We start from the raw sequence: 18048 nt of genomic DNA, 5'->3' as shown, positions 1-18048 counted from the left end.
GTGATAAGGGGAAGCTGTTTTCCCCCAGTTACGACACAGGAAACATCAACGCGTCGGCTGAAGGCGTGAACATCAACACGGTTCTGAATCTGATCAGGGACGATGAAGGACGACTGAAGATCAATAACATGACCTGTGACGCCAAAATCGCAAAGATGAAGGCTAAGTTCAGCGGGACGCTCGGGTAAACATGATTATTATCAATAATCAAAAATCAATAACCAATAATCAATAACCAATAACCAATAACCAATAATCAATAACCAATAATCAATAATCAATAACCAATAATCAATAACCAATAATCAATAATCAATAATCACCATATCTTGTCTCTCAGGAAGGTTTACGATTTCCTGGCGAGTTTTCTGACATCAGGCATGAGATTTATCCTCAACCAACAGGTCTGTCTCTCCCACCCGTCTGTCTGTCTGTCTGACCTGTCTGTCTCTCCCCCTGTCTGTCCCTGACCTGCCTGTCGCTCAGATTTGTCTCTCCCCCTATCTGTCCCTGACCTGTCTGTCTCTCAGATTTGTCTCTCTGACCTGTCTGTCCCTCAGATTTGTCTCTCTGACCTGTCTGTCCCTCAGATTTGTCTCCCTGACCTGTCTGTCTCTCAGATTTGTCTCTCTGACCTGCCTGTCTCTCAGATTTGTCTCTCTGACCTGTCTGTCTCTTCCCCTGTCTGTCCCTGACCTGCCTGTCTCTCAGATTTGTCCCGCCCTGAACCATGCTGCCCTGGTCCATGTGAACTCTCTGTTGGAGACGATCCCTGTGAGGACGGAGGTGGACGACTACATCGGGATCGATTATTCCCTGATTGACGATCCGGTGGTGACGTCCCAGAGCCTCGACATGCACTTCAGGGTGAGACACACTTCATGTCCCCCTGCGTCCTCCGTTCAGTGTAATGTGAGGGTAGCATCAACAGGTTCTCTGTGTCTTTAGGGGATGTTCTTCGACCTGTCGGATCCAAACAACACGCTGGAGAACCACGCCGTGGAGCCGGTCATCAAAGAGTACGACAGGATGGTTTATCTGGCGCTGTCCGAGTTCTTCTTCGACAGCGGGATGTTCTCGTACTACAAAGCAGGAGTCTTCCAAACGCACATCGTCAACGAAAAGGTCACCACCACAGACCACTAAACCCCCACAGACCACTAAGACCACTAAACCCACCACAGACCACCAAACCCACCACAGACCACCAAACCCACCACAGACCACTAAACCCACCACAGACCACCAAAACCACCACAGACCACTAAACCCACCACAGACCACTAAGACCACTAAACCCAGCACAGACCACTAAACCCACCACAGACCACTAAACCCACCACAGACCACTAAGACCACTTAACCCACCACAGACCACTAAACCCACCACAGACCACCAAAACCACCACAGACCACTAAACCCACCACAGACCACTAAGACCACTAACCCACCACAGACCACTAAACCCACCACAGACCACTAAGACCACTTAACCCACCACAGACCACTAAGACCACTAAACCCACCACAGACCACTAAGACCACTAAACCCACCACAGACCACTAAACCCACCACAGACCACTAAGACCACTTAACCCACCACAGACCACTAAACCCACCACAGACCACCAAAACCACCACAGACCACTAAACCCACCACAGACCACTAAACCCACCATAGACCACTAAACCCACCACAGACCACCAAAACCACCACAGACCACTAAACCCACCACAGACCACTAAACCCACCACAGACCACTAAACCCACCACAGACCACTAAACCCACCACAGACCACTAAGACCACTTAACCCACCACAGACCACTAAGACCACTAAACCCACCACAGACCACTAAACCCACCACAGACCACTAAGACCACTTAACCCACCACAGACCACTAAGACCACTAAACCCACCACAGACCACTAAGACCACTAAACCACCACAGACCACTAAACCCACCACAGACCACTAAGACCACTTAACCCACCACAGACCACTAAACCCACACAGACCACCAAACCACCACAGACCACTAAACCCACCACAGACCACTAAACCCACCACAGACCACTAAACCCACCACAGACCACTAACCCACCACAGACCACTAAACCCACCACAGACCACTAAGACCACTTAACCCACCCAGACCACCTAAACCACCAAGACCACTAAACCCACCACAGACCACTAAACCACCACAGACCAACCCACAGACCACTAAACCCACCACAGACCACCAAAACCACCACAGACCACTAAACCCACCACAGACCACCAAAACCACCACAGACACTAAACCCCCACAGACCACTTAACCCACCACAGACCACTAAACCCACCACAGACCACTAAACCCACACAGACCACCACAGACCACAGACACCACCACAGACCACCAAACCCACCACAGACCACTAAACCCACACAGACCACAGACACCACACACAGACCACCAAACCCACCACAGACCACCAAAACCCACCACAGCCCACTAAACCCACCACAGACCACTAACCCACCACAGACACCACAGACCACAGACGCCACCACAGAACCAAACCACACAGACCACTAGACCCACCACAGACACCTAAACCACCACAGACCACTAAACCCACCACAGACCACTAAACCCACCACTAACCCACCACAGACCACCACAGACCACTAAACCACCACAGACCACTTAACCCACCACAGACCACCACAGACCACAGACACCACTACAGACCAACAAAACCACCACAGCCAACCAAAACCAACACAGACCACCACAGCCAACCAAAACCACCACAGACCACCAAAACCACCACAGCTCACCACAGACGACAGAAACCACCACAGACCAACAAAACCACCACAGCCAACCAAAACCACCAAAACCACCACAGACCACCACAGCCCAGCTGACCACCAAAACCACCACAGACCACCACAGCCCACCTGACCACCAAAACCACCACAGACCACCGGTACAAACACAAAAACCACACTGCATCCCACACAACCATTACCCCCAGAAACAACCACAGACCCGTAGAACTTCCAAGCCCCCTGAAACCACCGAGCAAACCCCCAGGTTCTCCAGCTGACCTCCTGTCACGTGTGTGTCCTCCTGCAGATGTCCAAAGACATGGAGATGCTGTTGAGAACCACCTACTTTGGAGCCATCATGATGCTGGTGAGAAGGAACTCCAGTCCAGTTCATGTTCTCCGCGGAACCTCAGGTAGTACTGCAGGACTTTGTATGACTACTGTACCTCATGTTCTCCTGGGTTCTCCGTAGAACCCGGCTCTGGCGGACGCTCCGTTCTCTCTGCAGATCGCCGTCAACTCGCCTCCGAAGACCACCATCAAGACGACCGGGGCAACGGTCGTCATGACAGCCATCGTCAAGGTCCTGTTGCTGCCTCCAGGGCAGGCTCCGGTCCAGCTCAGCAGCATGACCATGGTACACACACACACACACACACACACACACACACAACACACACGACACACACACACACACATTTTGATGATCCGACAGCTGTTTCACCGGCTCTGTTTCTCTTCATGTTTTTGTCTCTAGGAAACAAAGTTCAATGCTAAAGTTTCTATGAAGGGAAAACGTCTGGCTATTCACGCTGACCTCCGCAGGTATATCCTCACACACACACACACACACACACACACACACACACACACACACAAACACACACACACACACACACACACACACACACACACACACACACACACACACACACACACACACACACACACACATACACACACACACACAACTCAATGCAACATCAGTCCATGGGAGGCTTTTAAAAAATGGAAAAGCAACTTCTACCAAGTTCATAAAGCTGACTCATGTTAGGGTTAGAGACTCATAAAGCTGACTCATGTTAGGGTTAGAGGACTCATAATGCTGACTCATGTTAGGGTTAGAGGACTCATAATGCTGACTCATGTTAGGGTTAGAGGACTCATAATGCTGACTCATGTTAGGGTTAGAGGACTCATAATGCTGACTCATGTTAGGGTTTAGGACTCATAATGCTGACTCATGTTAGGGTTAGAGGACTCATAATGCTGACTCATGTTAGGGTTAGAGGACTCATAATGCTGACTCATGTTAGGGTTAGAGGACTCATAATGCTGACTCATGTAGAGTTTAGGACTCATAATGCTGACTCATGTTAGGGTTAGGACTCATAATGCTGACTCATGTTAGGGTTAGAGGACTCATAATGCTGACTCATGTTAGGGTTAGAGGACTCATAATGCTGACTCATGTTAGGGTTAGAGGACTCATAATGCTGACTCATGTTAGGGTTAGAGGACTCATAATGCTGACTCATGTTAGGGTTAGAGGACTCATAATGCTGACTCATGTTAGGGTTAGAGGACTCATAATGCTGACTCATGTTAGGGTTAGAGGACTCATAATGCTGACTCATGTTAGGGTTAGAGGACTCATAATGCTGACTCATGTTAGGGTTAGAGGACTCATAATGCTGACTCATGTTAGGGTTAGAGGAGTCATTCCTGCACGATTGATCACACTACAGTCAGACTAATCAACTTTTCTTCTTTCAGGTTTAAAATCTTCTCCAACCAATCAGCACTGGAGTCTCTGGCAGTAACTGCTGTTTGGTATTTCTCTACAAGTTATACAAGTATAAAGAGACATCATGATAAACACAATGTCTGTGTGTGTGTGTGTGTGTGTGTGTGTGTGTGTGTGTGTGTGTGTGTGTGTGTGTGTGTGTGTGTGTGTGTTGTGTGTCAGTTGATCCCTCTGCAGGCTCCTCTGAAGACGATGCTGCAGATGTCTGTGGTCCCTTTAATCAACAGTAGGCTAAGAATTAAGATTGTGTGTGTGACACCAACACAGAACATTGCTTTTGGACTGACCCTGTGTGTGTGTGTGTGTGTGTGTGTGTGTGTGTGTGTGTGTGTGTGTGTGTGTGTGTGTGTGTGTGTGTTTGTGTTCAGACTGGACAAAGAGAGGCGTTCGGATCCCTCTGGCTGATGGGATGGATTTCATTGAGGAAGTCGTTGAATACCACAACGTGAGTGTGTGTGTGTGAGGCTGTGTGAGTCAGGCTGTGTGAGTGCAGCGTGCTCCAGGTGTGAACAGCTGTGTGTGTTGATCTCTGCAGGGCTTCATCGTGATCGGAGCCAATCTGCACTTCAGCAAAGGACTGAGAGAAATGATGGACGGCAACAACCAGGAAGAAGCAGACACCATGTAAACGTGTATGATGATAAACATATGTATGTATGTACAAAAAATAAAACCGCTTTGAACGGACCTCTGATTCTTCACGTTACAGGCTGAGCGTTTGATTCTTTAAACCACTGACAACAGCTCTCCTAAATTCTGAATATAAAAATGGTCGTTTAGATAATAGGTTTGTCAGTCGATGCTCCCCTGAGGATTCTTCTTCTGATCGGCCCGAGAGAGATACTCTGTCTCAGGGAAAGTCCCAAACTCCTTTAGTAAATCCTCTTCAGCCTCCAGTCGAAGAGAAATGAACACTTTGTCAAGATTACAATATCAGACATAAAATAACATTTCATTTTGTTGGATTGTTGAAAGTGTAAAGTGATATCAGAGAAAGATCATTCATCCAACAGCAAACGTTCAGTTCTGATACGGTTTTATTATTCAGTTCATTTAGTAATTAGTTACTTTACATTATAAACAGAGGAAGATTTTCAGCCACCACGTTACAGCAGTCCAGAACATTCCATCAGGAGCAACCTGCTGCAGCTTCATTTCTGAAGCAGATGCAGAGATAGAAACTCAAATCAGAACTCAAACAGAAACATCTGCAGCAGCTCTTCAACACATGCAGCATCTAGAGAACATTCAGCAGAGGAAACATGAGCAGTTTACTGAAAGCTGCAGAAACCAAACACAGCGAGACCAGGGGACACTAAAGAGAACGCACACAGCTGGAGACCAGGGGACACTAAAGAGAGACGCACACAGCTGGAGACCAGGGGACACTAAAGAGAGACGCACACAGCTGGAGACCAGGGGACACTAAAGAGAGACGCACACAGCTGGAGACCAGGGGACACTAAAGAGAGACGCACACAGCTGGAGACCAGGGGACACTAAAGAGAGACGCACACAGCTGGAGACCAGGGGACACTAAAGAGAGACGCACACAGCTGGAGACCAGGGGACACTAAAGAGAGACACACACAGCTGGAGACCAGGGGACACTAAAGAGAGACGCACACAGCTGGAGACCAGGGGACACTAAAGAGAGACGCACACAGCTGGAGACCAGGGGACACTGCTCATGTTTCCTCTGCTGAATGTTCTCTAGATGTGTTGAAGAGCTGCTGCAGATGGAGGAGTTTGCACCTGCAGGCCACTGTAAAAACCTGATCAAAAATAAGATGCATTTGTTTTTTAATTAAAAGTAAGGACGTGTGTTTTCTGTCAGACCTGGAATCATTGGTCAGAGTGCACACATTTCTGCGATGCCGTCGTAACCGTGGAAACCACACTTCCTGCCGGCGACTCTGCAGCCGAAGGTCAGAGCGTCCTGCACACTGCCCCCTGCAGTTCATTCATTAAACACAGAAAACAGTGCAATGGTTATTTACTGACGGAGTAATGTCTCCTGTTGGACAGAGTAATGTCTCCTGTTGGACAGAGTAATGTCTCACCGTTGGACAGTGTGTAGATGACGGCAGAGTTGAAAGTGTCTCCGGCTCCGAGAGTATCAACAACAGTTTCGGGAGGAAAAGCGTCTGAGTGAAGGAGGACACCGTCGGGACCCAAAGCACCGGCTCCTAGCTCGGCCCAGGCACAAACCAGGACAGCTCTGAGAGACAGACAGGTCAGAGAGACACACAGACCAGTATATCAGTATGTAGAGTCTCTACTTTAAAGAGTCCTCTCCTGCTGATGTTCAGGTGTATATCAGTATGTAGTGTCTCTACTTTAAAGAGTCCTCTCCTGCTGATGTTCAGGTGTATATCAGTATGTAGTGTCTCTACTTTAAAGAGTCCTCTCCTGCTGATGTTCAGGTGTATATCAGTATGTAGTGTCTCTACTTTAAAGAGTCCTCTCCTGCTGATGTTCAGGTGTATATCAGTATGTAGTGTCTTTTAAAGAGTCCTCTCCTGCTGATGTTCAGGTGTATATCAGTATGTAGTGTCTCTACTTTAAAGAGTCCTCTCCTGCTGATGTTCAGGTGTATATCGGTATGTAGTGTCTCTACTTTAAAGAGTCCTCTCCTGCTGATGTTCAGGTGTATATCAGTATGTAGTGTCTCTACTTTAAAGAGTCCTCTCCTGCTGATGTTCAGGTGTATATCGGTATGTAGTGTCTCTACTTTAAAGAGTCCTCTCCTGCTGATGTTCAGGTGTATATCAGTATGTAGCGTCTCTACTTTAAAGAGTCCTCTCCTGCTGATGTTCAGGTGTATATCAGTATGTAGAGTCTCTACTTTAAAGAGTCCTCTCCTGCTGATGTTCAGGTGTATATCAGTATGTAGAGTATCTACTTTAAAGAGTCCTCTCCTGCTGATGTTCAGGTGTATATCAGTATGTAGTGTCTCTACTTTAAAGAGTGCCTCTCCTGCTGATGTTCAGGTGTATATCAGTATGTAGTGTCTCTACTTTAAAGAGTCCTCTCCTGCTGATGTTCAGATGTATATCAGTATGTAGTGTCTCTACTTTAAAGAGTCCTCTACTGCTGATGTTCAGGTGTATATCAGTATGTAGTGTCTCTACTTTAAAGAGTCCTCTCCTGCTGATGTTCAGGTGTATATCAGTATGTAGTGTCTCTACTTTAAAGAGTCCTCTCCTGCTGATGTTCAGGTGTATATCAGTATGTAGTGTCTCTACTTTAAAGAGTCCTCTCCTGCTGATGTTCAGGTGTATATCAGTATGTAGAGTCTCTACTTTAAAGAGTCCTCTCCTGCTGATGTTCAGGTGTATATCAGTATGTAGTGTCTCTACTTTAAAGAGTCCTCTCCTGCTGATGTTCAGGTGTATATCAGTATGTAGTGTCTCTACTTTAAAGAGTCCTCTCCTGCTGATGTTCAGGTGTATATCAGTATGTAGTGTCTCTACTTTAAAGAGTCCTCTCCTGCTGATGTTCAGGTGTATATCAGTATGTAGTGTCTCTACTTTAAAGAGTCCTCTCCTGCTGATGTTCAGGTGTATATCAGTATGTAGCGTCTCTACTTTAAAGAGTCCTCTCCTGCTGATGTTCAGGTGTATATCAGTATGTAGTGTCTCTACTTTAAAGAGTCCTCTCCTGCTGATGTTCAGGTGTATATCAGTATGTAGTGTCTCTACTTTAAAGAGTTCTCTCCTGCTGATGTTCAGGTGTATATCAGTATGTAGCGTCTCTACTTTAAAGAGTCCTCTCCTGTTGATGTTCAGGTGTATATCAGTATGTAGAGTCTCTACTTTAAAGAGTCCTCTCCTGCTGATGTTCAGGTGTATATCAGTATGTAGAGTCTCTACTTTAAAGAGTCCTCTCCTGCTGATGTTCAGGTGTATATCAGTATGTAGCGTCTCTACTTTAAAGAGTCCTCTCCTGCTGATGTTCAGGTGTATATCAGTATGTAGTGTCTCTACTTTAAAGAGTCCTCTCCTGCTGATGTTCAGGTGTATATCAGTATGTAGCGTCTCTACTTTAAAGAGTCCTCTCCTGCTGATGTTCAGGTGTATATCAGTATGTAGTGTCTCTACTTTAAAGAGTCCTCTCCTGCTGGTGTTCAGGTGTATATCAGTATGTAGTGTCTCTACTTTAAAGAGTCCTCTCCTGCTGATGTTCAGGTGTATATCAGTATGTAGTGTCTCTACTTTAAAGAGTCCTCTCCTGCTAATGTTCAGGTGTATATCAGTATGTAGCGTCTCTACTTTAAAGAGTCCTCTCCTGCTGATGTTCAGGTGTATATCAGTATGTAGTGTCTCTACTTTAAAGAGTCCTCTCCTGCTGATGTTCAGGTGTATATCAGTATGTAGTGTCTCTACCGTTTACATGCACTAACACCTATGGAACACCACAGAAGCAGAACAGGGCGTCTTTAAATCAAAAGCTGAACGTTTTTGTTTCAAAACAACTTTTCATTAAGTGAAAAAAAATGTGTACGATGAAAACAACACCTGCTGACCATTGACCTCTGCTCACCCCTGTTTGACCCGGCTGTAGAGTCCTTTCAGAGCAGCTCCAGCTGACTGGAAGCCGAAATGATGAGCCACGTCTTTACTGACAAAAACCTGAAGACAGGAAACGTGACTGATGGGGAGCAAGGGAGAATGTGAAAGGAGCCAGCGTAAAGAGGGACCTTTAAAGATACGCACCAGGTCCCCGTGAGGAAACAGCTGATACAGAGGCTCTCTGGTCTTCTCTATCTCCACGGACAGCGTGATCCTCTCCTGCGGTGGCAGCGAGCTGTTAAACACCTCCACCTGCTGGATCATCTGCACCTGCTGCTCAGCATTTCGGCCCTGCAGGCGTCAGAGACATTTATATTCATGAGGTTAGTCATGTTACGATTAGTCAGGTGTTATCTGCTTCAGTTTCTCATTTATAGATATGTTTGTATGTCTGTACTTGATCTCACCTCCCAGTGGATCCACTTGAACTGATGGAGGTCCACTTTAGAGAAATCCTCGGCGGTGACATCAGGAAGATTCCTGATGAGCAAGAGTGAGGTCAGAGTTATTAAAGTCTTTCTCTCGTTAAACGTCCAACATGCTGAGGACTAACCATGAGCAGTAAACTGGGAAATGGATGGAAAACCATTAGAGAGGCAGGCTTCATTTACACAGGAAGTTGTGTAACTGTGATGTCACTTTCTCCTCTGAAGAAATGTAGTTTATCTATTGGTTTATAAGACTGAATAAAAGTTAATTAAAATAACTAAGTTCTTTATTCCCAGATGGTGTGAAGAGTTCCCTCTCAAAGCCATCCTCAGAACACAGCTGTACTCAATCCTCTCCAGGTGTGAGAGTACTGAGCTGTTCACTCAAATGATCCTTCATTGGATTTGAATATTCTGATTGTTTTGGAAGGAAAGTCCTCACAGACGGCAGATTAAGACCTGTTTGATGAATTAACACATTGATTAGAAAAGTTATTGAAGATGAATTCAACAGAATCCAGTGCTGAGACTCAAGCTGAACTTAGACCAGGTGATGATTTAGAGAAGAAGGGAAAGGGCGGCCAGCAGGGGTCCAGTGGGACTCCAATGAGACTCCTGCAGAGAGCCAATGAGACCTGGTCTGTGGCCATATATATGTGTATGTATACATACACATATATATGTATGTATATATATGTATGTATATATAGAGACAGAGAGAGAGAGAAGGGGAGAGAGAGAGAGACAGAGAGAGAGAGAGAGAGAGAGAGAGACCATCTAAAAGTATGCTGAAATATTTTTGAGTTTTCTTTCTCCTCCAGGTAGATCAGGTTCAACACCTGGCTCTGCAGTGGGTCAATATCAGAGAATCAGGACCAGGAGCAAGATCTGGAACAGGTCCAGGATCATGATTAGGAACAGGATCAGAGTCAAATTTATTGCCAGGTGCGATCACACAAACAAGGAATTTGATTTGGTGTATGGTGGTGCGAACATTAACAATCCAATAATTAGCATCAGGTTTAGCATCAGGTTTAGCATCAAGATCAGGATCAAGATTTGGACCAGGAAGAGGATCAGAATTAAATTGATTAAATTAATTTGAGTGAAAGCTGCGTGCCGCTCTTCAGATGGTCTTACGTGTCGTATAGAATGACGGTTCGAGATCCGCTAGACAGGCAAACAACACAGCAGGCAGAAGGCGTTTGACCTTCGTCCTGCCACACCACCGCAGAGACGTCGACCGCACGCCGCGAGAAGTCGGCCATGATGAAACTGACAGACAGACACACAGGAAACTGCTTGGTATCAACTCCAAAATAAAAGCATGAGCGGGGAGAAAACTGTATCCTCACTGGTGGAACAGGTGAGGATGAAGATCCTGATGATGATGATGATGATGCACCTGAAGTAGAGATGGTTAGACACACACACACACAAAGCTTTTCACACCTGTTCATGTGCAGGATTGTGCGGCTTCCTGAGCTGACGTTGCTGATGACCACAGAAGCAGGAAGTTCACACTGAGCGTGATCAGACACCAGAGACACATCGATGTGGAACTTCTGAAAATCCTCCAAAATAAAACTACAGACAGGAAACGTTTTCACTGCTTTTCAGATCCTCCACGGACAGAAACACACACAACGATATATACTGTATGTGTTGATGGATGATGGATGTGAGGATGAATGTGTTGATGGATGTGAGGATGGATGTGATGATGGATGTGTTGATGGATGTTATGGTGGATGTGTTGATGGATGTGTTGATGGATGTGATGATGGATGTGAGGATGGATGTTATGATGGATGTGTTGATGGATGTGTTGATGGATGTTATGATGGATGTGTTGATGGATGTGATGATGGATGTTATGGTGGATGTGTTGATGGATGTTATGGTGGATGTGTTGATGGATGTGTTGATGGATGATGGATGATGGATGATGGATGATGGATGTGTTGATGGATGTGATGATGGATGTGTTGATGGATGTGATGATGGAGTTATGGTGGATGTGTTGATGGATGTGTTGATGGATGTGATGATGGATGTGAGGATGGATGTTATGATGGATGTGTTGATGGATGTGTTGATGGATGTTATGATGGATGTTATGGTGGATGTGTTGATGGATGTGAGGATGGATGTGAGGATGGATGTGATGATGGATGTGTTGATGGATGTGATGATGGATGTGTTGATGGATGTTATGATGGATGTGATGATGGATGTGTTGATGGATGTGATGATGGATGTGTGATGGATGTTATGATGGATGTTTATGGTGGATGTGTTGATGGATGTGAGGATGGATGTGAGGATGGATGTTATGATGGATGTGATGATGGATGTGTTGATGGATGTGATGATGGATGTGTTGATGGATGTGAGATGGATGTGTTGATGGATGTTATGATGGATGTTATGGTGGATGTGTTGATGGATGTGAGGATGGATGTGAGGATGGATGTTATGATGGATGTGATGATGGATGTGTTGATGGATGTGATGATGGATGTGTTGATGGATGTGATGATGGATGTGTTGATGGATGTTATGATGGATGTGATGATGGATGTGTTGATGGATGTGATGATGGATGTGTTGATGGATGTGATGATGGATGTGTTGATGGATGTTATGATGGATGTTATGGTGGATGTGTTGATGGATGTGAGGATGGATGTGAGGATGGATGTGATGATGGATGTGTTGATGGATGTGATGATGGATGTGTTGATGGATGTTATGATGGATGTGATGATGGATGTGTTGATGGATGTGATGATGGATGTGAGGATGGATGTGAGGATGGATGTGATGATGGATGTGTGATGGATGTGATGATGGATGTTATGATGGATGTGTTGATGGATGTGATGATGGATGTGAGGATGGATGTGAGATGGATGTGATGATGAGGATGGATGTGATGATGGATGTGTTGATGGATGTGATGATGGATGTGAGGATGGATGTGAGGATGGATGTGATGATGGATGTTATGATGGATGTGTTGATGGATGTTATGATGGATGTGTTGATGGATGTGATGATGGATGTGAGGATGGATGTGAGGATGGATGTGATGATGGATGTTATGATGATGTGTTGATGGATGTGTTGATGGATGTGATGATGGATGTGTTGATGGATGTGAGGATGGATGTGAGGATGGATGTGATGATGGATGTGTTGATGGATGTGTGATGGATGTTATGATGGATGTGAGGATGGATGTGATGATGGATGTGTTGATGGATGTGAGGATGGATGAGTGATGGATGTGAGGATGGATGTGTTGATGGATGTGATGATGGATGTGAGGATGGATGTGAGGATGGATGTGATGATGGATGTGAGGATGGATGTGAGGATGGATGTGATGATGGATGTTATGATGGATGTGAGGATGGATGTTATGATGGGATGTGAGGATGGATGTGATGATGGATGTGATGATGGGTGTGAGGATGGATGTTATGATGGATGTGATGATGGATGTGATGATGGATGTGAGGATGGATGTGAGGATGGATGTGTTGATGGATGTGATGATGGATGTGAGGATGGATGTTATGATGGATGTGATGATGGATGTGAGGATGGATGTGAGGATGGATGTGATGATGGATGTGTTGATGGATGTGTTGATGGATGTGAGGATGGATGTGATGATGGATGTGATGATGGATGTGATGATGGATGTGAGATGATGTGATTGATGGATGTTATGATGGGATGTGATGATGGATGTTATGATGGATATGATGATGGATGTTGATGATGTGAGGTGGAGTGATGATGGATGTATGATGGATGTGAGGATGGATGTTATGATGGATGTGAGGATGGATGTGTAGATGGATGTGATGATGGATGTGATGATGGATGTGAGGATGGATGTGTTGATGATTGGATGATGATGTGAGATGGATGTGAGGATGGATGTGATGATGGATGTGAGGATGGATGTGAGGATGGATGGATGATGGATGTGTTGATGGATTGATGATGGATGTGAGGATGGATGTGAGGATGGATGTGATGATGGATGTGAGAGTGGATGTGAGGATGGATGTGATGATGGAGGTTATGATGGATGTGAGGACTGGATGTGATGAAGGATGTGAGATGATGTGAGATGGATGTGAGGATGATGTATGAGATGTTATGATGATTGATGAGGATGTGATGATGGATGTGAGGATGGATGTTATGATGGATGTGATGATGGATGTGATGATGGATGTGGGATGGATGTGAGGATGGATGTGTTGATGGATGTGATGATGGATGTGAGATGGATGTTATGATGGATGTGATGATGGATGTGAGATGGATGTGAGGATGGATGTGATGATGGATGTGTTGATGGAGTGTTGATGGATGTGAGGATGGAGTTATGATGGATGTGATGAATGGATGTGATGATGATGTGAGGATGGATGTGATGATGGAGTTATGATTGATGTGAATAGGATGTTATATATGGATGTATGATGGAAGTGAGATGGATGTTATGAAGGATGTGAGGATGGATGTGATGAGGATTTGATGATGGAATGTGAGGAATGGCTGTTAAGATGGATGGAGGATGGAAGTGTTTGATGGCAGTGATGATGTTTGTGATGATTATGTGAATTTTTGTTGATTTTGTTTGTTGTTGTTGATTGTGGATTGTGTGTGATGTTGTTGATGATGATTGATGTGGTTGTTTTGATTGTGATTGATGTTGTGATATGTTTTGTGTTGATGATTGATGAATGTGTTGTTGTGTGTGTTTGATGTTTTGATTGATGTGTTGATGATTGGTTGTGTTTGGATGTGTTGTGTTGATTTTGATTGTTGAGATGTGTGTGTGTGATGTGGAATTTGTTTGTTGATTGTGAGTGTTGAGATTGATGTGATGTTTGTTGATGAGTTGAATGTTTTTGATTGTGTGTGATTGATGTGTGTTTGATGTTGTGTAGTTGATTGATGTGAATGAATGTTGAGGATGTTGTTGATGTGTGTGGATGTTTGTGTGTTGTGTGTTGTTTTGATGTGATTGATATGATGTTATGAAGGATGTGATGAATGGAATTTTCTGATGGATGTAGGATGGCTGAGTTGCTTGCAGATCTGATGATGAGATGTCTGGAAGAGCGGATGGCTAGTGCAGCATTGCGATTAAAGCTAGGAAGTGAGGCAGGATTGATGAAGGATGGAGGATGGATGTGAAGAATGGCTTTGATGAAGCTGTGATGATTGGATGTTCTAAGGTAGGTGAGGATGCCACTGCGATGGAAAGTTCTGAAGGTCTGAGTTGATGCTGTGCGAAGTATGTGAAGATTGATGTATAAGATGGCTGAGAGCAGGAATTGATGATGGAAGTGCTTATGAATATTCAGAGGATGTGAGGATAGGATGTGCGGAAGGATTGTGCTGCGGGATTGTTGTAGAAGATTGAGAGGATGGATGAGATGATGCTTGTTAAGAATGAAGTAGAATGGATGATGATGATGGATGTGAGATGGATGAGAATATGGATTGATGATGGATGTGTGTATGGAATGTGAGATGGATGTGGCTGAAGATGAGATTATGGATGTTGTTGATGGATGTGAGGAAGAAATGTGATGAGGATGTTACAGACTGGCTGTGAGGATGGATTTATGACTGATAAGATGATGAATGTGTTTGATGATGTGAGGATGGAAGTTGATGATGATGTTATGATGTGTGAGGATGATGTTTGATGGATGTGAGGATGGATGTGATGATGGTCTTGTGAGATGGAATGTGATGATGGAGTTTAAGCATGGATGTGAGGATGGAAGTGATGATGGAAGTGATGATGGAGTAGGATGGATGTGACATGAAGCTGTGAGTATGGCTGTGAGATGGATGTGATGATGGTGATATAGAAGAATGTGAGGATGGAAGTGCTGATTGGATGTGAATGATGGATGTGATATGATGTGAGGATGGATGTGATGATGGATGTGAGGATGGATGTGTTGATGGATGTGAGGATGGATGTGATGATGGGATGTTATGATGGATGTGTTGATGGATGTGAGGATGGATGTGATGATGGATGTGATGATGGATGTGATGATGGAGTGATGATGGATGTTATGATGGATGTGATGATGGATGTGATGATGGATGTGAGGATGGATGTGATGATGGATGTGTTGATGGATGTGAGGATGGATGTGTTGATGGATGTGATGATGGATGTGAGGATGGATGTGAGGATGGATGTGATGATGGATGTGATGATGGATGTGAGGATGGATGTGAGGATGATGTTATGATGGATGTGATGATGGATGTGATGATGGATGTGATGATGGATGTGAGGATGATGTGAGGATGGATGTGATGATGGATGTGCTTGATGGATGTGAGGATGGATGTGATGATGGATGTGAGGATGGATGTGAGGATGGATGTGAGGATGGATGTGTTGATGGATGTGAGGATGGATGTGATGATGGATGTGATGATGGATGTGAGATGGATGTGATGATGGATGTGATGATGGATGTGAGGATGGATGTGTTGATGGATGTGATGATGGATGTGAGGATGGATGTGAGGATGGATGTGAAGATGGATGTGATGATGGATGTGATGATGAATGTTATGATGGATGTTACGATGGATGTGATGATGGATGTGAGGATGGATGTGAGGATGGATGTTACGATGGATGTGATGATGGATGTGTTGATGGATGTGTTGATGGATGTTATGATGGATGTGATGATGGATGTGATGATGAATGTGATGATGGATGTTATGATGGATGTTATGATGGATGTGATGATGGATGTGATGATGAATGTTATGATGGATGTGAGGATGGATGTGATGATGGATGTGTTGATGGATGTGTTGATGGATGTGAGGATGGATGTGTTGATGGATGTGAGGATGGATGTGATGATGGATGTGATGATGGATGTGATGATGGATGTGAGGATGGATGTGATGATGGATGTGAGGATGGATGTGTTGATGGATGTGTTGATGGATGTGAGGATGGATGTGTTGATGGATGTGATGATGGATGATGAAGGAGTAAATGAGTTCATTAATGAGTTAATTGATTAGTTTATCAATGAGTTCATGAGTAATTTAAGTGATCAGTACTCACTCTGCCACATATCCTGAAGACAGTGAGCCCATGAAGGCGCATGGCGCTCCGAGCAGAGACAGCACTGTGCACGAGTTTGAAGCATTTCCTCCTCGCTGCCAACGTTGCGACACACACCTGCAGATCACATCAGCAACCAACGTCAGGAGGCTCAAAAACATCAGACACGAGTGGAGTGACGAGCACTCTAGATGAAAGACACTTTCTATCCTCTCTTCTACAGACAATATTGAGGAAAACTATCCCCGGTCCCCGTTAGCATTGATCTGTGTGTATTAGCATGTTTGCTAACCTGCTGTTCCTGTTAGCATTCATCTGTGTGCATTAGCTTTAGTGCTAACATGCAGTCCCTGTAGCATTAATCTGTATGCTTTAGCATGTTTGCTGATCTGCCAGCCCTGCTAGCAGTAATCTGTGCGCATTAGCATGTGTGCTAACCTGCTGTCACTGCTAGCATTAATCTGTGTGCATTAGCATGTGTGCTAACCTGCTGTCCCTGCTAGCATTAATCTGTGTGCATTAGCTTTAGTGCTAACATGCAGTCCCTGTAGCATTAATCTGTATGCTTTAGCATGTTTGCTGATCTGCCAGCCCTGCTAGCATTAATCTGTGCGCATTAGCATGTGTGCTAACCTGCTGTCACTGCTAGCATTAATCTGTGTGCATTAGCATGTGTGCTAACCTGCTGTCCCTGCTAGCAGTAATCTGTGCGCATTAGCATGTGTGCTAACCTGCTGTCACTGCTAGCATTAATCTGTGTGCATTAGCATGTGTGCTAACCTGCTGTCCCTGCTAGCATTAATCTGTGTGCATTAGCATGTGTGCTAACCTGCTGTCCCTGCTAGCATTAATCTGTGTGCATTAACATGTGCGCTAACCTGCTGTCGGTGTCTTCTTCTGGGTATTTCTCCACAACGTTGATGATGTCCAGACACACCAGACCAACACACAGGATCTTCTTCTTCTTGTATTCCTCCATGTTGACACAGACAAATTGATGAAACACTCACGGCTACAGCCTGGATTTTGACACACACACACACACACACACACACACACACACACACACACACACACACACACACACACACACACACACACACACACACACACACACACACACACACACACACACACACACACACACACACTATGACAATATTAGTTAATATTTTACATCCTCCACAACAACCTTTATCCAGCAATGAATCTGCACTTTGGACTGAGACTCTCCCTGAGTCACATGAGAGGAAGCA

At 44.9% G+C, this 18048-nt stretch overlaps 2 protein-coding genes across 5 annotated transcripts in view; one reads left to right on the top strand and one right to left on the bottom strand.

Moving 5' to 3' along the window:
* pltp (phospholipid transfer protein) overlaps window positions 1-5340 on the top strand; it is a 6395-nt gene extending 1055 nt beyond the window's left edge. Inside the window, exons 2-12 of the mRNA XM_063909858.1 lie at window positions 9-184; window positions 341-404; window positions 712-867; window positions 949-1125; window positions 3135-3194; window positions 3300-3464; window positions 3585-3652; window positions 4604-4646; window positions 4797-4860; window positions 5003-5079; window positions 5170-5340. Coding sequence (XP_063765928.1) covers window positions 9-184; window positions 341-404; window positions 712-867; window positions 949-1125; window positions 3135-3194; window positions 3300-3464; window positions 3585-3652; window positions 4604-4646; window positions 4797-4860; window positions 5003-5079; window positions 5170-5262 — 1143 coding nt within the window. The 3' untranslated portion in view covers window positions 5263-5340. The remainder of the gene's footprint in view (window positions 1-8; window positions 185-340; window positions 405-711; window positions 868-948; window positions 1126-3134; window positions 3195-3299; window positions 3465-3584; window positions 3653-4603; window positions 4647-4796; window positions 4861-5002; window positions 5080-5169) is intronic.
* A 313-nt stretch (window positions 5341-5653) lies between these two features.
* khk (ketohexokinase) lies at window positions 5654-18038 on the bottom strand. Of its 4 annotated transcripts, none has more exons than XR_010168207.1 (10): window positions 17671-18038; window positions 16793-16909; window positions 11089-11223; window positions 10777-10911; window positions 9616-9688; window positions 9353-9499; window positions 9180-9268; window positions 6698-6855; window positions 6390-6587; window positions 5654-5842 (listed from the first exon to the last, which is right to left on the bottom strand). XR_010168207.1 is itself a non-coding variant. In XM_063910979.1 (10 exons), exons 1-9 carry the CDS (start codon window positions 17769-17771, stop codon window positions 6487-6489), a joined length of 1056 nt encoding a protein of 351 aa, XP_063767049.1. In that variant the 5' UTR covers window positions 17772-18037; the 3' UTR covers window positions 5654-5791; window positions 6474-6486. The 4 variants fall into 4 exon arrangements, 3 of the variants coding, with proteins under 3 accessions (XP_063767049.1, XP_063767051.1, XP_063767050.1); XM_063910979.1 differs by having other exon boundaries at window positions 5654-5791; window positions 6474-6587; window positions 17671-18037; XM_063910981.1 differs by lacking the exon at window positions 10777-10911 and having other exon boundaries at window positions 5654-5791; window positions 6474-6587; window positions 17671-18034.
* Window positions 18039-18048: the final 10 nt, after the last annotated feature.

Source organism: Eleginops maclovinus, chromosome 20, assembly GCF_036324505.1.
Source record: "Eleginops maclovinus isolate JMC-PN-2008 ecotype Puerto Natales chromosome 20, JC_Emac_rtc_rv5, whole genome shotgun sequence".
Lineage (NCBI taxonomy): Eukaryota > Metazoa > Chordata > Actinopteri > Perciformes > Eleginopidae > Eleginops > Eleginops maclovinus.
The sequence above is the reverse complement of the archived record's forward strand: the minus strand, read 5'-3'. Positions and strand labels throughout refer to the sequence as shown.